General features: G+C 41.7%; 1 protein-coding gene across 2 annotated transcripts in view; it reads right to left on the bottom strand.

The window, feature by feature from the left end:
- Positions 1-22529, bottom strand: part of BRWD1 (bromodomain and WD repeat domain containing 1) — a 166246-nt gene that overhangs the window by 83478 nt on the left and 60239 nt on the right. For both annotated transcript variants that reach the window (XM_089677883.1, XM_089677882.1), the window contains exons 8-12: positions 22185-22406; positions 16473-16573; positions 14212-14282; positions 6748-6848; positions 5236-5276 (exon numbers count right to left, since the gene is read on the bottom strand). In XM_089677883.1, coding sequence (XP_089534009.1) covers positions 5236-5276; positions 6748-6848; positions 14212-14282; positions 16473-16573; positions 22185-22406 — 536 coding nt within the window. The remainder of the gene's footprint in view (positions 1-5235; positions 5277-6747; positions 6849-14211; positions 14283-16472; positions 16574-22184; positions 22407-22529) is intronic.

Genomic DNA, 22529 nt, shown 5'->3' on the forward strand with positions numbered 1-22529 from the left:
ATCACACTTCTCTGTCTGGCACTCCGATGGACGCGTCTGGGTTTGGCGGTTGCCGGGAGAATGGCACTTGCCTGACTGCATTGTGCCAAGTGTACAGTTTGGTGGGGGGGGGAGGTCTATGGTGTGAGCTTTTCAGGGGTTGGGCTTGGCCCCCTAGTTCTAGTGAACGGAACTCTTAGGGCGTCAGGCTACCAAGACAGTTTGGACAATTTCATGCTCTCAACTCTGTGGGAAGAGTTTGGGGATGGCCCCTTCCTGTTCCAACATGACTGCGCACCAGTGCACAAAGCAAGGTCCATAAAGATATTAATGAACGAGTTTGGGGTGGAGAAACTTGATTGGCCTGCACCTGACCTCAACCCGATAGAACACCTTTAGGATGAATTGAAAGCAGGAACTGTGAGCCAGGCCTTCTCGTCCGACATCAGTTCCTGACCTCACAAACGCACTTCTGGAAGAATGGTCAAACCTTCCCATAGACACCCTCCTAAACCTTGTGGACGGCCTTCCCAGAAGAGTTGAAGCTGTTGTAGCTGCAAAGGGCGGGGCCAACTCAATATTGAACCCTACGGACTAAGACTGGGATGCCATTAAAGTTGATGTGTGTGTAAAGGCAGGCGTCCCAAAACTTTGGCCAATATAGTGTATATACACTGCTCAAAAAAAATTTAAAGGAATACTTTTTAGTCAGAGTATAGCATCAAGTCAAACTCCTGGGATATTGATCTGGTCAGTTAAGTAGCAGAGGAGGTTGTCAATCAGTTTCAGCTGAGTTGGTGTTAATTAAATTAACAGGTGCACTAGATGGGCAACAATGAGACGAACCCCAAAAAAGGAATGGTTTTACAGGTAGAGGCCACTGACATTTTTTCCCTTCTCAATTTATCTGTTTTTCACTAGTTTTGCATTTGGCTAGGGTCAGTGTCACTACTGGTAGCATGAGGCGATACCTGGACCCTACAGAAGTTGCACAGGCAGTCCAACTCCTCCAGGATGGCACATCCAGAAGGTTTGCTGTGTCTCAAGAGCATGGAGGAGATTCCAGGAGTCAGGAAGTTCCTCTAGGAGAGCTGGACAGGGCCATAGAAGGTCCTTAATCCATCAGTAGGACCAGTATCTGCTCCTCTGTGCAAGGAGGTTTGTGCAAAGAGGAACAGGATGAGCACAGCCAGAGCCCTACAAAATGACCTCCAGCAGGCCACTGGTGTGTATGTCTCTGACCAAACAATCAGAAACAGACTTCATGAGGGTAGCGTGAGGGCCCGACGTCCTCTAGTGGGCCCTGTGCTCACTGCCCGGCACCATAGAGCTCGATTGGCATTTGCCATTGAACATCATAATTGGCAGGTAGGCCACTGTCACCCTGGGCTTTTCACAGATGAAAGCAGGTTCACCCTGAGCACATGTGACAGACGTGAAAGGGTCTGGAGAAGCCATGGAGAATGTTATGCTGCCTGGAAGATTGTTCAGCAGGACCGTTGTGGTGGGTCAATGATGGTCTGGGGAGGCATATCCATGGAGAAAAGACGTAAATTCCATCTGGGTGCAGCGTTACATGACCGCGCAATTGTCAATTACAGTAACGCAGCGCCGTAACACAAAAAATGGCCTGGTTAGGAAGGGGGGTAAATCCTCAGGCGGGCAAGAGGTTAATATTTGTTCCTCATTTGTTTTGTTGTGCATTTTCTGTTTTCAAGGCATATTGCTTTAAGGTCTCCATCTTGACATCTTCCTTGGTCTACCAGTACGCTTCCCTTTTACAACCTTCCCATTTGATTTGTACTTTTAGACCAGATTTTAGACACAGCTGACTGGGAACAATCAAAATCTTTTGCAACATTCTGTGAGGATTCACCTTCTTTATGTTTTATAATCCTCTCCTTTGTTTCAACTGACATCTCTCCTGTTGGAGCCATGATTCATGTCAATCAGCTTGGTGCAATAGGTGACCAAGGTGTGGAATCACTCTTTTCTTAATGGCAGACTAATTAGCAGAAGTATTCTGATGTAGATGTTTATTATGGAATCACAATGTAATTTCCAGTTCTAAAACAGATTCCTCAGAATTGAGTGATTCCATTTTTTTTTTATCTGCTTGATCTGTAAAAACAGTTGCAATTGACTAGTTTTCTTTTTTCTTTGTTTCGTTTCCTAAAGCCAGAACATTGGAATGTTGACAGAAAATAGTTTTGAGGCATGTCTATGATTTTTTTTTTTTCTACACAGTTAAACAATTGAATGAACATTTTCCAAGAGTGGCTATTCCATACTTTTGCCAGTGGTTGTGTAATATTATGCATGACAGACTCCAACTACATAGGCAGGTCGCTTAATACAAGACATTTAGCAGCAGCATGCTTTTTGTATGATGGGGTTGAAAACAAAAAAAATTGCCCTATTATAGTACAAAAACAAATATTTCTACATTAAGGGTGGGGATATATTTGTTTTTATTATAAAGTAGTACTAAAGGCTGAAACTTTTTTTTCCCATGGATATAATAATAATAATAAAAAAACACTTTAAAATGTAATTGTATTAATTTACTCCAGCCTATCAGCTTCTCTCGGTTCAGATGCGGATCCTCCCTGCACAGAGCCCTTAAAGTGATTGTAAACAGTTTTTTTTTCCTTTTAATAAAAAACATGTTATATTTACCTGCTCTGTAGAATGGTTTTGCACAGAAAATCCTCTTCTGGGGTCCCACGCCAGTGCTCCTGGCCTGCTTGCTATGGGAGCACTTGATTCCTAGAAGCACTGTGTGCTTCTTTTGACACACACAGTGTGGCCTAGGCCTGCCCCCTCCTCACAGGATTTGATTGAGCTAATAGCCCCCCTGCTGCAGCATCAGAGTTCTGTGAACAAGGAGAGCGAGAGAGCAGTGCTGCTGTTCTTGGGCACAGTACTGGATTGAAATTGGTATCAGGTAAGTATAAGGGGGTCTGGGGAGAAAGGGAGCTGTCACAGAAGGTTATTTAAAAAAACTACTTTTAGAATCACTTTAAAGCACTTCTCCTGCCCAGGACTACATCTCCCATGAAGCATTGCTCCTCAAACATTTACTGCCATATTTAAATGGTGTACTAAGCTGTATATGTGTTGCACTATGTATACTGACATGTAAACAAATAATACATTCTATATGCAGGCCAACCAATCGGCAACGAAAATTGTTGACAACTATTTTATTAACGATTATTATCAATTATGTCGATTAGTTGCTTCAGCTCTTTTTTGACATCATAACTTACAGTTTCAAAACAGAAATGTTTCTATTGCACCATTTTATTGATTACTGGCTCAACTGACTTGCCAAACAAACATAACCACACCAGACTCGAGATGCATCAGAAGGCTTTTAAAGCTATTGTAAGTTTACCAAGTGGTTTTTCCTAAACTGGAACTTTATGTAAAAAAAAAATGGGCTAACAGGCAGGATTTTTAATGCAGAAGAGATATGCTTTGTCTCTCCTGCATTAAAGTTGCCTACCTGCCTATCCGCCCCTGTACAGTGAGCATATGATGGAATGACCTCATATCAGCCTGGCCAATGAATGCAGCCAGCGATCGATACCTGGAAAGCTGGCCACTTGATGTGTCTGGTGGGGAGCTCCAGGATGCCACATTGCTGGAGCAACAGAGAGTATAGTTCTGCTTTAGGCTTGCCATACACTGTATAGGCCTGGTTCACATCTGTGCAGTGCACTTTGGGTGCGCTGCCATTGTACTCTATAAAGTGCGTTTTGATGAAAGAGCATCAAAGATACAGCAGGCCACAGTTTGTTTTTTTTACTACACTTAAAATGCTCGTAAAACACACAAGGTGAACAAAGCGTTCTTATATTCAACCCGCAGGCTGAACGAGAGAAAATCAATAACTTCCTCCATGCATGCCAAACACCATGGATGGAAGAAACTCCCTGCTGGCCATTGTTTTCAGGTAATTGCAGCAACTGCAGCTGCCTGAATACCTGAACAGTGACTGCATCTGACTTGACACATCTTGTTCAGCCAAGAATTTTCCACTCATCTCTGTCATCTTTTCGGTCAACAGCGTGAAATGTAAGGGAAACAATGATTAGGAGCCACAGCTACTCAAATAGAAACATTTGATTAAATTGAAGACTAACATTTTATGTAAGGAGAAGTCTCAATTTCATATATTCAGGTATATGGATGAGAAATTCCCTTGACAAACAATTTCAGTGAAAAGGAAGCAAGTCATTTGGAGGTGAATTTCTTTAGACCTAGGTTCACAATAGATCCACGATCCATGCGCATTCCCACACCACATTCAAATTGCACTACCCTTGCGATCTGCAGCGAGTGTCAATGGACTAGTGACGACACCCCAAATGCAGGTCACAAACACACACTGCATTTACCTGCACTGGATCGCGTGGTACAAAACAATCAAAATGAATGGGCTCAAATTGCACTATACTGAATAACATGAATTGCACAGGAATGCATTGAACCGAAACTGCTCCTTAGCATGTCACAAACATCAGCTTTTGAAGCAGAATAGACTCACTTATTCTAAACTATGTTAAAGATAGGAAGACACTGCAATAAAAGATTAAAGATGTCTGGTTCAGGACAGCAGCTTTTATTTTGTTAGCATTCCTCCCAGTTTAAGAACTATACAACATTTTGGTATAAAAGTGTTGGTTAACCCACACAATGACTTCCATTTATGTGCTCCTTTTTAGTCTGTTACACGCACAATTAAAAAACGTTAAGACGTGCAAAATACCAGTTGATTCTGCCAGAAATCCAACGCGTTCACAGGATCCTGTGCACTCGGCAGCATTATCAGCAATGTTTACAGATATCTGTGATTACAGAACACCTCCTTCCATTCCAAGGAATGGATAAGAGGAGAGGGGAAGAAGTTCCCCATTCCTAAAACACCTCTGCCCTGGGGTGATAATGCTGCTCCTCTGGATACAGACCAGATCTAGCGCGGGAGCACCAGGTTAAAACGGTAAAAAAGAAGCCTTAAAAAAACTAAACAAAACAAAAAAAAAAAAAAAACAAGCAAACCACAACCACCACATCCTAAGAGTAGTAGACTTTACTATATGACGTTTGTTGTTCTTGCGTTTATATACAAATACAGAAATGAAAATAGATCTAATAAGAAAAATAACTAGAAGTTCAAATAAAATTTTCCATGCATACATTACAGCTAGAAATCTGCTTTCAATGTGTAAGAAAATAAAAAAAACATACCTTTCACTGTTGAATGAGAAGAGGATACTGTCAATTATGTCCTGCGTTAAAAAAAAAAAAAAAAAAAATCTATTTCAGACAGGAGAGAGATACAAACAGCACATTAGCCAACAAAAATTATAAAAAAAAAAAAAAAAAAAAAAAAAAAAAGCTTTGGGCGATTCTCTCTCTCATATATATATATATAAATAACACAGACCCCCAGCTAAAAGAAAACTCTTAAGCTAGCCACAGACGTTTGATTTCCAAGTCCAGGGGACTGAACAAGAGAAATCTAATCGATTCCCACATCCATAAATAGTGACAGCGTGGATTGTGTAATATCGCTGCAAGATACTCTATTCACAGTCACAGCACTCACAGCTGTCTGAACACCCAAACAGTAACTGAATCTGCTAGAGTGCAGTTACTGTTTGGCTGTTAATTTTCCACCCATCTCCTTTTGATGTATCAACACTTTCAGAGCTGGGTGGTATCAAAAGGGCAAGGCACAGCATGCATTTTGGCAGATTTAGCAGGAACAGACAGGAATTTGAGCTCTGTATGGCCAACGTTAGTGTACATTTGACATGGGCTTCCTCACAAGGAATAAATTGGCTGTGCCCACAAGCTGCAGACAAGAGGGTGTGGTCAGCCTCAACCTAACCATTGTTCTCTATGAGGCAGCCCTCTCCCACTTGTCTGCAGCTTGTAGACCGAGACATACACTATTCATAGGAGCAGTGTCTTGGGAGCATCTAATCACGGTGTTGCAGTACAAGTCCTAATCCTATCCTTTAAATGGAAATAATTTGCAAAATAAAATGCATTTGACCGATGTTTATGGAAGAGAAGAGATACATTCCAAGTAGCAGAAATACCGTCTGTAACAAAACATTGGTAAAAATGATTTTCACACACATTTTCTCTGCTATAATGTTCAATCATGAGCACACGTGTTAACTTTTACCCAGTCCCAGCTTAATTTTCAGGCTGTGGCAGCTGAAAGTTTTGTAAACATCCTAGCCTACATCAGTTCTGTGAGGGCCCATCCACACTACACAACATTAACTGGGCTGCATGGAGGGACCACAGCCAAAACAAATAGACAATAGATTCCTGGAATCTTCACTCTGTTCAAGAGCTATGACCTCCAGCAAAATCCTCAAATCAGACATGCTAGATGCGTCAGAAACCTAATGTTCTACCACACATTCAGGTTCTGACGCCCCTAGATCACTACAGTTTCTGGTAGCAATACAGGAACTGCAGGGCACAATGAGGGACACAGAAAGGGGTGCTATGTGAAGATTATGCTGGAGACGAACTCTAGAACAGGGCGAAGATCTGAGGAACAGCCAGTGGCCAGGAATATAAAGAGACAGCCTTTTGCACCATTTTTTAAAAAGACCTCAGGGTTGCTTTAAGGTCCAGGAGCAATTGCAACTCAGCAAGCAACCCAAAGTTCATCTTTTTTTTTTTTTTTTTTGTAAGCGCTTCCAATAAAATTGAGAACATGTAACCAGTACTCACTGTGTGGCCCTCCAGCTCTGACACTTTCTCTGGTGTTTCATTGCCAAAATAATATATTCTGATAGCGTGGTCGCTGCCACCAACAGCCATAAACATTCCACCTGTAATACAAAACACCATTTGCCACAAGAACTTATGCAGTGCGAGTACAAGGAGTGAAGAATGACGATCATAAATACAACATAGAAAAAAACCTTCATATGTTCTTATTTGTCTTCTCTTCTGCCTGACTTAATATAAAATACAAACATTTCTCCAGCCTGTCAGTGACCATGCTTTAGTCTCAACTCCCTGTTTTCTGCTTTGAGAGGTCAATTCACCTGAAACTGATATTTGAGGTTTTTTATTGATGCTGGAAAATTAACAAAACTAACAGTTTCTTCTCCTTTTGCCAAGATCTCTGTGCTTGAGACTGCACATGTACTAAGAAAATAGATTGTAAGCTCCAAGGAGCAGGGCCCTCCTATACCTCTTGTATTGAACTGTATTGTCTCCCATTATATTGTAAAGCGCTGAGCAAACTGTTGGCGCTATATAAATCCTGTATAATAATAATTATGACATGTTCCCACCATACCTGTTGAGACTTCATTTTTTTTTTGCTATGTAGAATGCCACAGGAAGAGTCGAAAAACACGAAAAGGTGAGTGGGGACACCCAAAAACCTCAGGTGGCAAAGAACAGTGTCAGGAATTATGACAAGAAAATCTCACTGCTGAAGTATTCAAGGATATCTAGAGAATCAGGAGCCATATCAGAATTGACTCAGCCCAACAGTTTCTATCAGTATTGCTATAGCAGTGCGCGGCCATACATGTGTAACCTCTGATTTCTACTATCCTGTCACATAAGGAACTATAATTCTCGTATGTAACAGCAATAAAAGTATAATTTTGGTAATGTATTACACATATTAGGTATTTCCTCACACACAGGAGAGCAAGAATTGTAGGGCCATCATTCATGGTCCTTGTTAACTGTAAACTGATGGCCTGTAAAGGCTTTTAAAGCAATCATCTGTGAACAATTAACGAGAATGTACAAATGTAATCCGTTTATATTGCACCAAAAATTGGTAATGTATTGTGACTGTGTACTAAAACTAACATAACAGAAAAATATGGGTTTGATAAACATGTGCACTTGCCTCAACAGAAAGGCCGTAAGCTGGGTATACATTATCGGTTCGGTTTTTTTTTTTATTTTCTTTTAGTTCAGTCAGCGGGCAACAAGAGATGTGGATGCAGGAATTCCCCTGCCGGAACATTGTATTCTGGAAGCAGGGACTCTGCTGCTAGAAAACAATTATCAGTGCTGCAGCAGATTGGCTGAAAGCCGTGGATCGAACAAAGTTTCCCAGCAGTCCTGACAGCTTCTGTCGAACTGGGAGGGCTACACACAGATGAAAACTTGTCCCTGCTAAACCGGCCAAATTTCAATCAATGTGTACCCAGCTTAAAGCCCCATTCACACTTGAGAAATTTGCAGCTCGAAGCTCCAAAACGCTTGAGAAAAAAAAAAAACAATTATACTCAATGAAGATGGTTCACAGCTCTGCAAGTTGCCTGAAGCCAAAAGCCTTTTGGGATAGTATGTATGTATGTATGTGTATATATATATATATATATATATATATATATATATACATATATATATATACATATACATATATACATATACATATATACATATACATATATACACACATATACATATATACACACACACAATTTTATTTTTATATTTTGTTTTCTTTCTAGGGTTGGGGGTTAAGGGCCAATTATAATTATAACTATTTTATGATTATTTTAATTTATTGGTGTATTTATTTTACATTTATTATCAACATCCTAACAATAAAATAAATAGACAATAAAATTTTAACCACTAACCCAAAAACTAACACCAAACACCTAACCCTGACCCCTTACCCTTAAAAAAGATAAAATAAAATAAAAAGATAAATAAAAACAAAAAGTAAAAGCTGATGGAAAAGCTAGCAAAACTGAAAAACCTAGCAACAAATAATGCAAAAGATATTTTTCTCTATTGGCTAATAAAACGCATGAAAAACGCTTTATGAAAACACGCAAAAACGCTACACTCAAGTGTGAATCCAACCTAACTCCTTCGTGACACAATTTTGCTTTTTGACATGTGTTCGTAAAACCGCACATATCATAGCTACTTTCTGTATCCAAATGGATTATACCTTGTTTTTCTTCAGGACAAATTGGGCTCTCTTTTGGCAGTGAATTATAAAAAACAAAAATAAAGAATAAATATCAGAATATGTTATTATAAAAAGGGAAAACTGGCCCATAATAGTAAAAAAAATAAAAATTTAAAAAAATAAAAATTAAATATCAGTGTTAGCATTAGAGTTTGTTCGGTAGGATTGAAGAGAAAAAAAAAAAGCGAAATGCACACTTATTTCTGAGCGCAAATGGCGACTAATCTACACGTATGTGGTATTGCTGCAATTGTCAGGAGCAGGAGAATTTATTTTGGGTTCCTCTTTGGTAGGCTATGGTAGTAGCAAGAAATATATACGGCTAAATTAAAAATAAATAATATTTATTACACTCAGTGAGGAGAGCTCTGAGCACTGTTTGAGTAGAAGGGACACACCCCATTCACACAGGAACAAAAAGCTGAGGCTGTCAAAGGCCTGTCACCTTTTTTGTCTTGGAAAGCTTGTCAGAGGTGATTCTTACTGATAGCTGAAGAATGAGGCAGCAGAGAGAAAGGACACTTAGTGCTCTGAATTGAGACATGTACACATGTACACACTATAGAGGGATATGCTTTGTTCATAATTCATGTCTGAGGTTTTTAACCACATTAACTAAAGATCAAGAGGCCTACAGTCTCTAAATCATGATAGGGCAGAGACTTGCCCCTTAATGGTACTCAAGGCCAGATGATGTGTCCCACTGAGTACTTCCTAGGAAGGCATTTTATAGCCTGACAACACAAAAAGTAGATCTTCCAGGTGCAATGGTATACTTTGTTTTGATAGGCTACCAAGTCAACTTCTTGCAGAGGGATAACAGATCCAATAGGCCCCCTTTCCTCAGAACCTGAGCTTCAACAGCCATGCCATTAAAACCTACAATCAAGAAGCAGGAAAAGGCTTATGGGGCAGAAGAGCCAGATGACCTGGAAGGGTCTGCCAAGAGTCTATGTCCAAATATTGGGCCTTACTGGAACAGTTAAGTTAGGTGCACTGAGGATTTCTTTCCAGAAAGTTCCCCATCTTAATCCTGCGGAGCAGGCAAAGAAGTAGTCAAAAGGGGGAAATGGCAAAGATCAGTTTGAACTGACCCTACGGAGTCACCAGATCACCCACTGCAAAGGGCAAAGGGAGACCATTCCGCAGGATCTAGAAGTTACCTGAGGAAATTTGACTTTCAATTGTCCATGCCTGAGATGTGGATGGCAGATAGGACAACATGCAGTCTCACCCAAGAGCAAATCAAGTTAGTTTCTCACCGAGTGACCCGACTTCTGGTGCTTCCATGGTGGTAGGCCACCGCTTTGGCATTGAACAAATGGATTCTGGTCAGGTGACCTTCCATGAGATATCCAGCATTGAAAAGACAACCAAACTGCTCTAAATTCCATGATGTTGATGGGATGTCAAGCTTCCTCTGACAGCCAAGTCACCTGCACAAAAAAGACATCCAAGGCCCCTACCCAGCCTGACAGGCTGATGTCGTTGTGAGAATTTTTTCCATCTTCATGGGGAGGAAAAAAAAAACAAAAAAAACAAAAAGGTTTTCTAGCACCAGGATGCATATCCTCCTAGTCAGGAAACATCTGAACTTGCTGGTCAGATATATGTGGTGGTATGCTAGTCTCATGAATCCTAAATGATAAGCTACAAAGGTCTGGAGTGAAACTGGGTGAAAAGGTACTGCCATCATCAAACCCAGGACCATCATATGCAGGCATAAATTGACAACTGGATCTGGAACCAAAGGGTTTGAGCATGCAAGCCAAGGAGAGGCTTTTGTCCCTGGGCAGGAAGATCCTGTACAGGGACGTATTCAACAGCTGCCCAGATATTCCGAGCGAGGAGTTGAGTACAGTGACGACTTCTGGAGATTAAGGACCCAACTGAAGCTCTGCAGAGTCTGGAAAACACTGGATTGGCTCACACTCCTCCTGAAACAGGTGATCACCTAGGTATCCTCCAGCGTGGACACCCCAATAGCACAGCGGAGCTAGGACTCAGCTTAGTACCTTGGTATAGATCCAGGGTGCTATGGACAGACCAAGAGAAGGGAAGAAAGTTGGTAATGTGTGACCACAGCAAACCACAGACAGTGCTAATGAGGTGAAAAGATTGTGATGTATAAGTAGCATTCCTCATGTCCGTGAAGGCCAGAAGATCCCCTCAAAGAAGGGAGGCAATAGGCTACACGGCAGATTCCATGTGGACATTTTGGATACACAGGAATAAGTTGAAAGTCTTCAGATTCAGCATGGAGCGAGTGTCTCCATTTTCTTGGGGACACTAAATGGGTTTGAATAGACCGTGGAATCGTCTTCCATAGGAACCATCATGGTCTTGTTAAACTAAGTTGGCAGGGTCAATGACAGGGACTGTCCATTTCTTAAAGTAATTCTAAAGGCATTTTTTTTTTTTTAAAGAAAAAAAATACACATGCTACCTGCTGTGTGCAGTGGTTTTACACAGAGCAGCCCAGATTCTCCTCTTCTCATGTCCCTTGCAGGCTCTTCTGGCCCCTCCCCCATCAGGTGCCCCCACAGCAAGCAGCTTGCTATGGGGCACCCGCTACTCTGTGTGTCCATTCACACACAGAGCCGTGGCTCTGCCCCACTCCCTCTCTCTTATTGGCTGTGATTGACAGCAATGGGACCCAATGGCTGCTACTTTTGTCTCAGCCAATGAGAAGAGGGAATGCTGGGATAGCCGATACTCCAGTGCGCATTGCTGAATCAAGATGGGGCTTAGGTGAGTATTAGGGGGGCTGGGGTGGGGGGTGGGGAATACTGCACACAGGTTTTTTACCTTCATGTATTGGATGCATGAAGGTAAAAAACCTTGAGCCTTTACAACCGCTTTAAGGAAATCTTCCTCAACAGGCTATTCCTGAGCAATCAGAAAGAAAGTTTTTCAGGGCGAGGCCAGTCACAACACAAATCAGGCTCTATGAGCGAGTGAACTGGGAAAATCTGCAAGTTTGGGCATTTTTTTGGAATCCAGGCTGGAGACCTTAAGGCAGCCAAGTTTAAGGCTGCTCCAGTGTCAGGCATGAGCAAACTGCATCAGTAAGGGTAGTAATGGTATCTAAATTTCAGAGAGATTTCAGCAGCAAATCACTCATCCCAATGCAATTCTTCAGAAGCAGCAAGCATCTCATCCTGATCTGATCCCTCAAAAGCAGAGGACGGATCTTCCTCTTCCACCTCCTTTTCAGGTAGTACAGCATCCACGAGAGAAAACTCAGAGACGGACGTTAAAGGAGAGGCAGAAGGGGTACATTTGTGATCTCTAATCTACAACCTCCAATTGGGCTGAGGTTCAACCCATGAAGTCAAACATGGCTGCTGAAAACTCCTGCCTAGATAGGTAGGAGGAGGGTTGTGTGCCAGAGGGAACAAGCAGGTTCCCCAAAAAGACAGAATCCAACTAAGGGCAGGGTCAGAAATGGTTTAACCCTTGATTGTCCCTTTAGTCATGCACAGTTGCACATGCTCTTCTAATGAAATAGCTTATGACGATTTCAATGCACAATGAGATTCTCAAATCACATAAAGTCAGACATTTCCTGACTGGAAGACGAATAGCATCATCTAGCTCCTTTCTCCCTAGCCTGATCGTCCCTGGCCCACCCCTTTCATTTATTTAATTTCGATTCTCTCAATCATGAAGGCTTAGCACCACATGAGAACATTACCCTAGCAGGGGTGTGGAAATGTTTGAAAAAACTACTTGTCCAGGGACTAAATCGTTGTCCCAATCTACTTGTCCCTCATGACAATTTACTTGTCCTGATCGAAAAAAAAAATGTAACCAAAACCGTATTTAAATCTGAGGTGGTGTAAGGAATGTCTGGGACTTTTAAACTCAAAAAGGGGCTTTAGGAGACTTAAACGTTTAATTTTTTTTAACATTGCACTGTTTTATCTCATCCTCCCTGCCTGTTTCCAGCACCGCACCCGGGAACTAGCAGGGAGGAGAGAGACCTTGCAGTGTAATGAGCACTGACTGGGTGCTTGTCAGGAAAGGGGAGCGTCAGGTTATCCTTTATCCCTTTTGCTGCCACAGCTATTTTTGCGTTTTTTGCACACGTTTAAAAAATCATTTTAGGCTTGAAGAGTACACAAAACCCCCAAACATGTATATTTTCTGAAATCAGAGAACCTAGAGAATAAAATAGTGGTAGTTTCCAATTTCAGTAAACAATAAACAAAATTAATTTTAGGGAACAAAAGCAGCAAGTTACCCTATTTTTATGTAAAATATAAAAGATGAGGTTACACCGAGTAAATAGATATCCAACATGACAAGCCTTAAATGTGCGTGCACTCGTGAAATGGCGACAAACTTCAGTACCCTATATTTTATATAGGCGACCCTTTTATAGGTCATCAGTTTAGTGTTACGGAGGAGTTCTAGAATTATTGCTCTCATTCTGGCGTGTGCGGCGATATGTAACATGTGTATCGCAATCGACATTTTAAAGTGTAAGCGCCCCAACGTGTGCTTTTACTTTTGTACGTGCATACATGTAGGGGTGGGGGGCTTTCAATATTTTTTTTCGTTCAGGGGATGTTATGTGCTTGGACGCAACTGCTTTTTTACTATTAAAATTAAAAAAAGTTCGACTTTTTTTTTCTCATCACATAGGGGACAAAAAGTCCCCTGCGTGATGATATTTTTGTGACAGGTTCTTTTTAATGAGACAGGCAGGGTCTAAAAGAGGCAGGTTCACACGCGTGTGGGGGGGGGGGTTTGGAGGAGGAGGGGTGTTGTTGGCGGAGGATGGAACTGTGGGCTGTGTGGAAGCAATCAGTGCTGCCGCCCGAATGCTTCCACCTGACAGGTGAGCACTACTGCTTGTCCACAGCAGGGCTAGAGTTTGAAGAAAAAAAAAAAAAAAAAAAAAAGTTACCTGCCCGACGCCCGGAACTACATGTCTCAGGTGTCAGGCCATACAAATTCAACATCCCTGCCATAGCGTCCTGTTTTATGAAAGCTATGAACAGCCTCCTGTCAGACCTTCCCATTAATCATTATCTGTCTACATTGCATAGAGAAGCACATAGATTTAATAATGAATGAAACGGAAAGGTTTTAGTAAAAAAAAAAAAAATAGTAAGTTGGGGGAGGGGAAAGGAGGGGGATGGCAATGCAGGAAAGGCAAATTACAAGTCGTTTAAACTTCAAACGTTGATCAGGACACGGTGCTCTTAGCTACCATCACTTACCAACACTGCAGGAACAACAAAGCATCTGAACACCAGGTCCAGATTTCTCTATAAATTTCACAGGCCGATCACTGGTGAGGAATAAAATATAAGTTTATCTGCCACCGCATGATACACAAATATTTAATACACGACACAGATTCTATACATCTAGTAAAACCAATATAAAACATCAGTTAAAAAGGGTACATACTATAAAGGAATTGACCAAACTGCATTATTGTTTCCTTGTAAAACAGTGTCTTCCTAATGTGGAAACCAGCTGAACATATTTTCATGCTGTATAAATCCTCAGCTTCTGGCTGAACAGAAACATTGTCCACATTTTTTTTCTCTGTGCATACAGCACTGTGGCTACCCTCAGATATACAGGAGTTAGACAAAAAAATGAAAACATTATATGATTTGCATGTGTGAAAGGGAAGACATGTCTCAAGTTGAAAGCGACTTAACATTCTTCTGCTGTGTGATGAGACACCTAGCTAACAGGTGGGAAGCCTCACTTTTGTCATTCATCATTCACAGCGTGCGCTGCTAGTAATGTCAGAGCTTACGGCGCTTCAGAGGGCAAATTGTTGGTGCTGCTTAGCTTGTGCCTCTATGACTGAAGTTGCCAATGTATTTGCCGTATACAGTATCATAAATTATATTATACAGTATTTAGATAGCGCCAAAGGGTATGCTCAGCGCTGTACAGTAGCAGGGGGACAGAACATGAGACAAGACAGTAACAATACAATACACGAGGGGTTCGAGGGCCCTGCTCTTTCGAGCTTACAATCTAGGAGGGAGGGGAAGGTGGCACAGGAGGAGATGGCTGTGGGGGATAGAGTGGCGGGAGGAGTGGAGGTGGTTAGATGTTAGGTGAGGTCGGGTGTTAGGTGAGGTTGGGGTAGGCTTCCCTGAAGAGGAGGGTTTTCAGGGTGCGCTTGAAGGTGAGGAGGGTAGGCGACAGTCTGATGGATTGGGGTCGGAAATGTTCCAGAGGATGTGGGAAGTCCTGGAGAAGTCTTGCATTCGGGCGGGGGAGGAGGAGACCAGGGAGCTAGAGAGTAGGAGGTCCTGTGAGGAGCGGAGGGCACGGGTAGGGTAGTATTTGGGTATCAGGTCAGTTATGTAGTTTGGGGCGGCGTTGTGAATGGCTTTGTAGGTAAGAGTTAGCAGTTTGAATTTGATGCGTTGGGCAATCGGGAGCCAGTGAAGGGATTGGCAGAGGGGGGAGGCAGATGTGGAGCGGTTGGTGAGGTGGATGAGTCTAGCCCGCTGAGTTTAGGATCGACTGGAGTGGGGATAGCATTCGTTTGGGTAGGTCAGTGAGAAGGGAATTGCAATAGTCTAGGCGTGAGATAATGGAGTGTATGAGTTGTTTGGTGGTGTCTGGGGTGAGGAATGTGCATATCTTGGAGATGTTGCGGAGGTGGAGCCTGCAAGATCTAGATAGCAGTTGGATGTGGGGTAGGAAGGAGAGGTGGGAGTCCAGGGTGACACCCAGGACTTTGGCGTGTGGGGTGGGAGAGATGGTGGCGTCATAAACAGTTTCTGAGAAAACGTCATCTGATGAGCATAAGTGCAGTCGACATGGACCAAAAGAGACAAAAAGGATATTATGCAAGATTTTGACCCAGAATGAGAAAACAACTGCTGCAAAAGTGACTGCAGAGCTCAATCTCAGTCCTGTGAAGCTAGGTGTCTCATCACACAGCGGAAGCAAGTGTTACATCACTTCCACTTTCAACGTGAAACATGTCGTCACTTTCACACCTGCAAATCATGTAGTGTTTCCATATTTTTGTCCAACCCCTGCAAGTTTGCAAAAGGATTTGGCTATTTCAAGTAGGGCGCTCGTAACAGAAGAAGATCTTTTCCCAAAACATTGACTTGGACAGCTGGAAAGCTTGTTGTAATTTTTTTTCATAACAGTCTTGTTGCTCGTCTACTTTCACATCTCAAATTGCTATAATACTACATAAAACGTATTTTTTAAATACACTGAATTGTCATCATATTAAATGCTGATCACTTCCACCTGAAAGCCAACAGTTGGCTTTTGAAGTTTACGCACAATCCAGCTGCTGTAGCTAACCTGAATTAAAGTCCAAAAATTACACAGAAGAGAAAAGGAAGAAAAAAAAAAAAAAAAAAAACTAAAACCACAAAACTGTGTAAAATCATGTGGAATTTTACATTTACAAAAAAACCCTTGTATAGTGTAACTTTTGACAATTTAGAAAAGCAAAAATGGTATCTGTTAAGTTACTCACCTGAACTGCAAGGTGTAGACATCCCATTGCCACAGGCAGACAGTTGCATCTCCTCCTGTAGACACCAAGTACCGCAGAGCACCTTTGACCAGTGGGCTGAACTACAAAACAAGGAATGCCTAAGATTGACAGATTTAACATAAAACTACAGAAATAAGATATCAAAAACTTGGGAGGATTGGACAAACATCCTACGTAGACCTCATGCACACTGAGCATTTAGCCCCAATGCATAAGGCTCTGCAGTTTGGCTGCAGCTGGATGGCAAAGATGCACCATCCAGCCCCACTGCCAGCAACCTGTCAAACTCTATGACAGTCTAACAGATGTTGCAGCTGGACAATGCACCTAATGGTATGAATGTTAAGGGCAGCATGCACCCAGGGACCAATGCCCAGAAAGCAAGCAATTTGCATTCCAGGCATTAATTCCTGGACGTATACTGCCCTAAAAAGGAATGCCGCTGCATGCACCACAGAGACAGTGTTGCCTGTGCCCTTCTGGCAGATATTGTAGAAGGTTGGAAATATCTAAAAATGGGGGACTAGTGTGCTCATATGAGAAGCATGGTGCCAGGTAAACACATGGTTTCCAAAAGAAACAAGGCAGTACCTAAAACTGGCAAGAAAAGCTGAGATAAATTCAATGTTACCCATGCAGCAATGATGCTTCCTGGAGATGAATTAAACCTGAACTGAAGACCAATAAACCATATATATGAGCGGGCTTAACTAAATACTAACTCTATACAGCCTATCTTGTCATTTATACACTACTGCCACAGTGCACCACCAGCAGGTGACACACCTATTACTTGGCTCAGCAGGGCACATTTCTGTGTCACCTCAAGCAAGCTCACTGGACAAAGAATCAGTTTCATCAACTCTGACCAATGAGCGGGAGGGTAGGTTGAATCATAAAATAGAGTAATGTCCTTGGCTGCATAGTGTGGCAGAAGCATGTGAATCATAAAACTGACAAAACAAAATTAGAAGTTAAGAGGAAAAGGATAGACATTACAACTCCATTCTTAGCGGATTGCTGGAAGTTTAGTTCTAACTGAAAATAAGTGTTTTTCTTTTAAACAACTATTAAAACCAAACATTATATTGCAGCTTACCAATTCTTAGGCCCCTTGCACACCGACAGTCCGATCAAGTCGGCCTGTCAGTTTTTTAGGCAGACCAGGTCAGACCATACTTGTATCTGCTGACACCCGCCAGCATCTCATCCCGTATGCTAAAACCAGATGAATGGGGTTCCTCATCCATCTGGCAGATCGGATGACAGTCGGATGGAAAGGGACAGGCGGTCTGTTTCCATCCGACCACCCCATAGAGAACAGTGGACTGTGTCTGCTCTGCATAGCAGAGCGGACATACCTGTCATCTGCTTGCTCAGTGATCAGTTGAGTTTCTCCACTGAGCAGGTGAATCCACTTGACAGAGTCCGCTCCATCTGAAAGGGGCCTTAGATGTGATGGATGCAGTAGTTTCCTTTTTTAGGAAAGTCTGTTCTTCAACATGAAAGATCTCTTGCAATTACAGGAATGAGAAACTATTTAACCACAAGCCTACAGGGCACTTATACCCCCTTCCTGCCAGGCCAATTTCCAGCTTTCAGCGCTGTTTCAATTTGAATGACAATTGCGCGGTCATGCAACACTGTACCCATATGAAATTTTAGCACTTTTTTGTGACAGATAGAGCTTTATTTTGGTGGTATTTAATCACCTCTGGGGTTTTTTATTTTTTCTTAAACCAAAAGCCACTGAAAATTTAGAAAAAAATTTATTTATCTTAGTTTTTATTATAAAATGTTGTAAATAAGTGATTTTTCTCCTTCACTGATGTGCGCTAATGAGGCTGCAGTGATGGGCACTGATGGGCATTGACCGGCATCACTGATGGGCAATTAAAGGCAGCACTGATGCGTACTGATTGGTGGCACTGATGGGTGACACTGAAAGGCAGCTCAGATGGGCTCAGATGGGCACCGATATGTGGCATTGACGTGCACTGGCACGTTGCACTGATGAGCACTGAGAGCTGGCACTGATGGGGCTACACTGATCATCAGGGCACATTGATCATCAGTGCTTTGATGATCAGTGTACATGTCCCCTCCGCGGAGAGCACAGCATGACAGCTCGAGAGGAGAGAAATGCCAATAACCGGCATTTCCCTGTTTACATGTGATCAGCTGTGATTGGACACAGCTGATCACATGACCGAGCCACACATCTTCGGCTCTTTCCGTGGATCGGTGATCCGCTGTGTCCAAGGGACACAGCGCACCGCTGATCGCCGCGCGCACCGGGAGCCGCGCATGCGCAGTTAGAATGGGAGGACATGATATGATGTCCTCCCAGAATGAGAGAACCACCTTGCGTCCGTCATATTACTATATGGCGGGCGGGAGGTGGTTAAAACTGGCAAGGGAGCGTTACATGATGAGATTTTATGTAAACCTTGATTCCAACAGGAAATAAAATTGTTTACTGTAACAGTTTTTAAAGTAGTAGTAGTAGTAGTAGTAGTAGTAGTAGTAGTAAAGTGGAGAAATGAAGAAAAAAAAAAAATACAAAATACTAAATTTCCCCCTGCATGGCAATGTTATAATGTGCTAGTATGTATCGCATACTAGCACATTATGAGAGACTCACCTTAAAACTAGGCTCTCCAGCATGCTGTCACTGCTGACAAGGCTTCCATCTTCACCTGGTCTTTCTTCCAGGTTTGCGGGCTCCGTCATCCTTGAATGGCTGAGCAGCAGGAGTCACAGCCACAGAATAGAGCTCTGAAGGGATGATATACTTCACAGCACATAGGCCAGTGAAGTCACTGGAATATCTCCAAAATGGTGCATGTTTAGGAGATTTATTTTACCTACAGGTAAGCTTTGTTATTTGTGATGCACCGATGTATCAGCCACCAAAAATTACTGCCCAAAAAAAGGTTATCTGCGTTTTGTCAATAGGAAGAAAAAAAAACAAACAAAAAAAAAAAAACACGTGCTGAAAAGATAACTGACTGTGATGCAAAAATCGCATCTCACTGACTTGAATGCAACCCATTGACTTATAATTGTTTAATATAATACAATTCTATATAAAAAAAATATTTTTTTTTCAAAAAAAAAACTGTTTGTTTCAGTTTTTGGCCAAGTGCATCCTGAATTTTCGATTTTGGTCCAGAATTTTAATTTCATTGAACCACTAATTATTATACGCTCCTCTGTAGGTAAAAGAACTAGAAAAGAGTTTACTACCACTTTAACCACATGCCCAGCCACTGTAGAAATACGGCGGCAGGGCGGCACGGCTGGGCAAAACCACGTTTTAAACCAGGTAGGGGGTGCACGCGAGGTGCGCCGCCACCCTACCTATCCCACCGATCACGGCCGCGGACGTCAGTTGCTGGGTCACAGCCGGTCGTTACCGGCTATGTCCCGGCGATTAGCGGCAATCAGTGACAGGGAGCACAGCTGCAGTAGCTGTGCTTTGTCAGTTCCCTGACAGCTTCTGACACGCTGATCGGGACAGAAGAGTTTATCTGTCCCGATCAGCGGTGTTCCCTGCAGTACAACCCCCCCGCCCCCTAGTAAAACACTCCCCCCTCACACAGTTAACCCTTTCACTGAATAATAAAGTTAACCCCTTCCTCCCCAGTGCCAGTGTTTTTTTTTTTGCACTGATCACTGTATTGGTGTCACTGAGGATGTCCGTGACCCCAAGTCAGTTCCCTCCCAGTGTCAGAATGTCCGCCGCAATCCCGCCATAAGTTGATGATCGCCACCATAAGTCACTGATCGTCGCCACAAGTCGCTGATCGCTGCCATTATTAGTATAAAAAAAAAAAACTTAAAACTCCCAATATCTTTCCAGCCATTTGTAAATGCTATAAACTTTCACGTAAACCAATTAATTTACACGTATTGGGTTTTTTGTAGCAAAGATATGTCGCAGAATGCATTTTGGCAGAAATTTATGACTAAATTTGATTTTTAAATTTTTTTTTACTGGACATGTTTTATAGCAAAAAGTTCAAAATATTGTTTTTTTTCCTCAAAATTGTCAGCCTTTTTTTTTATAGCGCAAAAAATAAAAACCGCACAGGCGATCAAATACCACCGAAAGAAAGCTCAATTTGTGGGGAAAAAAAAAAGAATGTAAATTTCATTTATGTTCCTTATTGCATGACCGCGCAATTTTCCGTTAAACTAGCGCAGAGCTGTATAGCAAAAAAATGGCGTAAATTGCAGTATCTATACCATAGTTTGTAGACGCTATAACTTTCACACAAAGCAATCAATATACACTTATTTGGATTTGTTTTTACCAAAAACATGGAGCAGAATACATTTTGGCCTAAATTTATAACTAACTTTGAGTTTACTATATATTTTTTATAGCTGAAAGTAAAAAATATCATTTTTCTTCAAAATGTTTGGTCTTTTTTTGTTTATAGCGTGAAAAATAAAAATCGCACAGGTGATCAAATACCACCAAAAGAAAGCTCTATTTGTGTGAAAAAAAGGACGTAAATTTAATTTGGAAGCAGCATTGCATGACCGCACAATTATCAGTTGAATTAGTGCAGCGCCGAGTAGCAAAAAGAGGCCTGGTCATTAAGGGGGGTAAATCCTCAGGAGAGGAAGTGGTTAATGTATAAACTGAAGTTCAGGTTCAATTTTTTAGTTCTTGTTAAATCTGATAGTACTTCTAACACTCCCCTCCCCCAGACTGACAATGCTGCTGTCCAAATATGCCCCCTGTGCGCTATCATCCAGAGTGGGGACACTTATACAGGAGGTATGTTACTGGCTAGATCACCAGGGGAAAACAGAGAGGGGGGGAGAAGCCTAAAAAAAGAAAATCTAATGCAGTCACCACAAATAAATAATAGGTAAGATGCAATATATTAAATTTTTGGTTTTGGGTTTAAATACCGCTTTGAATATAGGTATTCATTTAATGCCAAAATCACACTATGCCATTTGTAACCAAGTACAAGGTTTCTTTTAAATGTCTTCACAAGAGCAAATATGAAGAGTTTTTCGCACATTGCCATAGACACGGTTTTGTTTCAAACAAAACACTTGCCAAGTTTGAGAATGCATGGAATGTCTAAAATGTGCCTTTACTTAAACACTGGCAATCACTTTTGCCATTATTGACAAAGTACTGTATGGTCGCAAAAAAAAAAAAAAAAAAAAAAAAAAAAAAAATCTTTCAAAAGGTTTTGTGCAGGGTTATCCAAATAGGATACTAAACCATACTACCATATAGCTGTGGCACTTATGTGGTCACTGCAGCAGTGTACAAGTACTGTATGTGAATATAGTAAAGGCATAGGCCACTCATATCCAAGAATGTTACCCTGCTCTGGGCTAACAGGTTAGATTATTGCACAAAGTTTACAAGCCTTGTTCACTTAAAACTATTATACAGGAATAAATGTTATTTATATTGACAGGGGACTCAAGTGCAAGCAGTTTCAAATTTTGGGTTTATGTAACAAAACCATTGAAAGCAACCAGTCAAAACTCACATTACTGAAGTCAGACTAACAGAAGATTGGCTTGTATAGGTTGCAGACAGTGCATTGCACATTTATTAAATAATTTAGTTTGTCGGTGCATGCGGGCCTAAGACTTTAAAAGCACAGGACTTCTGTTTTCTAGGGGATACAGGAAAATCTGGATACTTACAAGCAAAGAGGTTACAGACACAGAATGACCTTGCAGTACAGCCACAGGAGCACACGTTCTTAGTGACCAAACTCGGATAATCTTTTCACAGCTTGCAGCAGCAATCAGAGTGTTTTCACAATTCACAGTAAGTTCAGAGATCTCAGCTGAGTGACCTCTTAGAGTAGCTAGCAGCCGGCCATCAAGTGCAGACCAGATCTTCACCAAGCAGTCATCTGAGCCCTAGAAAGGCAAAAACAATAAAACAGTAAGCCAAAACCATTTTTAGAGATTTTGGTAGCATACATTTTTAAATATATGTGGAAGACACAAATCCACTATTGTTGCCTTTGCAAAGTCTGCTTA

Source organism: Staurois parvus, unplaced genomic scaffold (genome assembly GCF_062004578.1).
Source record: "Staurois parvus isolate SC_StPar_1 unplaced genomic scaffold, SC_StPar_1.0 ptg000195l, whole genome shotgun sequence".
NCBI lineage: Eukaryota > Metazoa > Chordata > Amphibia > Anura > Ranidae > Staurois > Staurois parvus.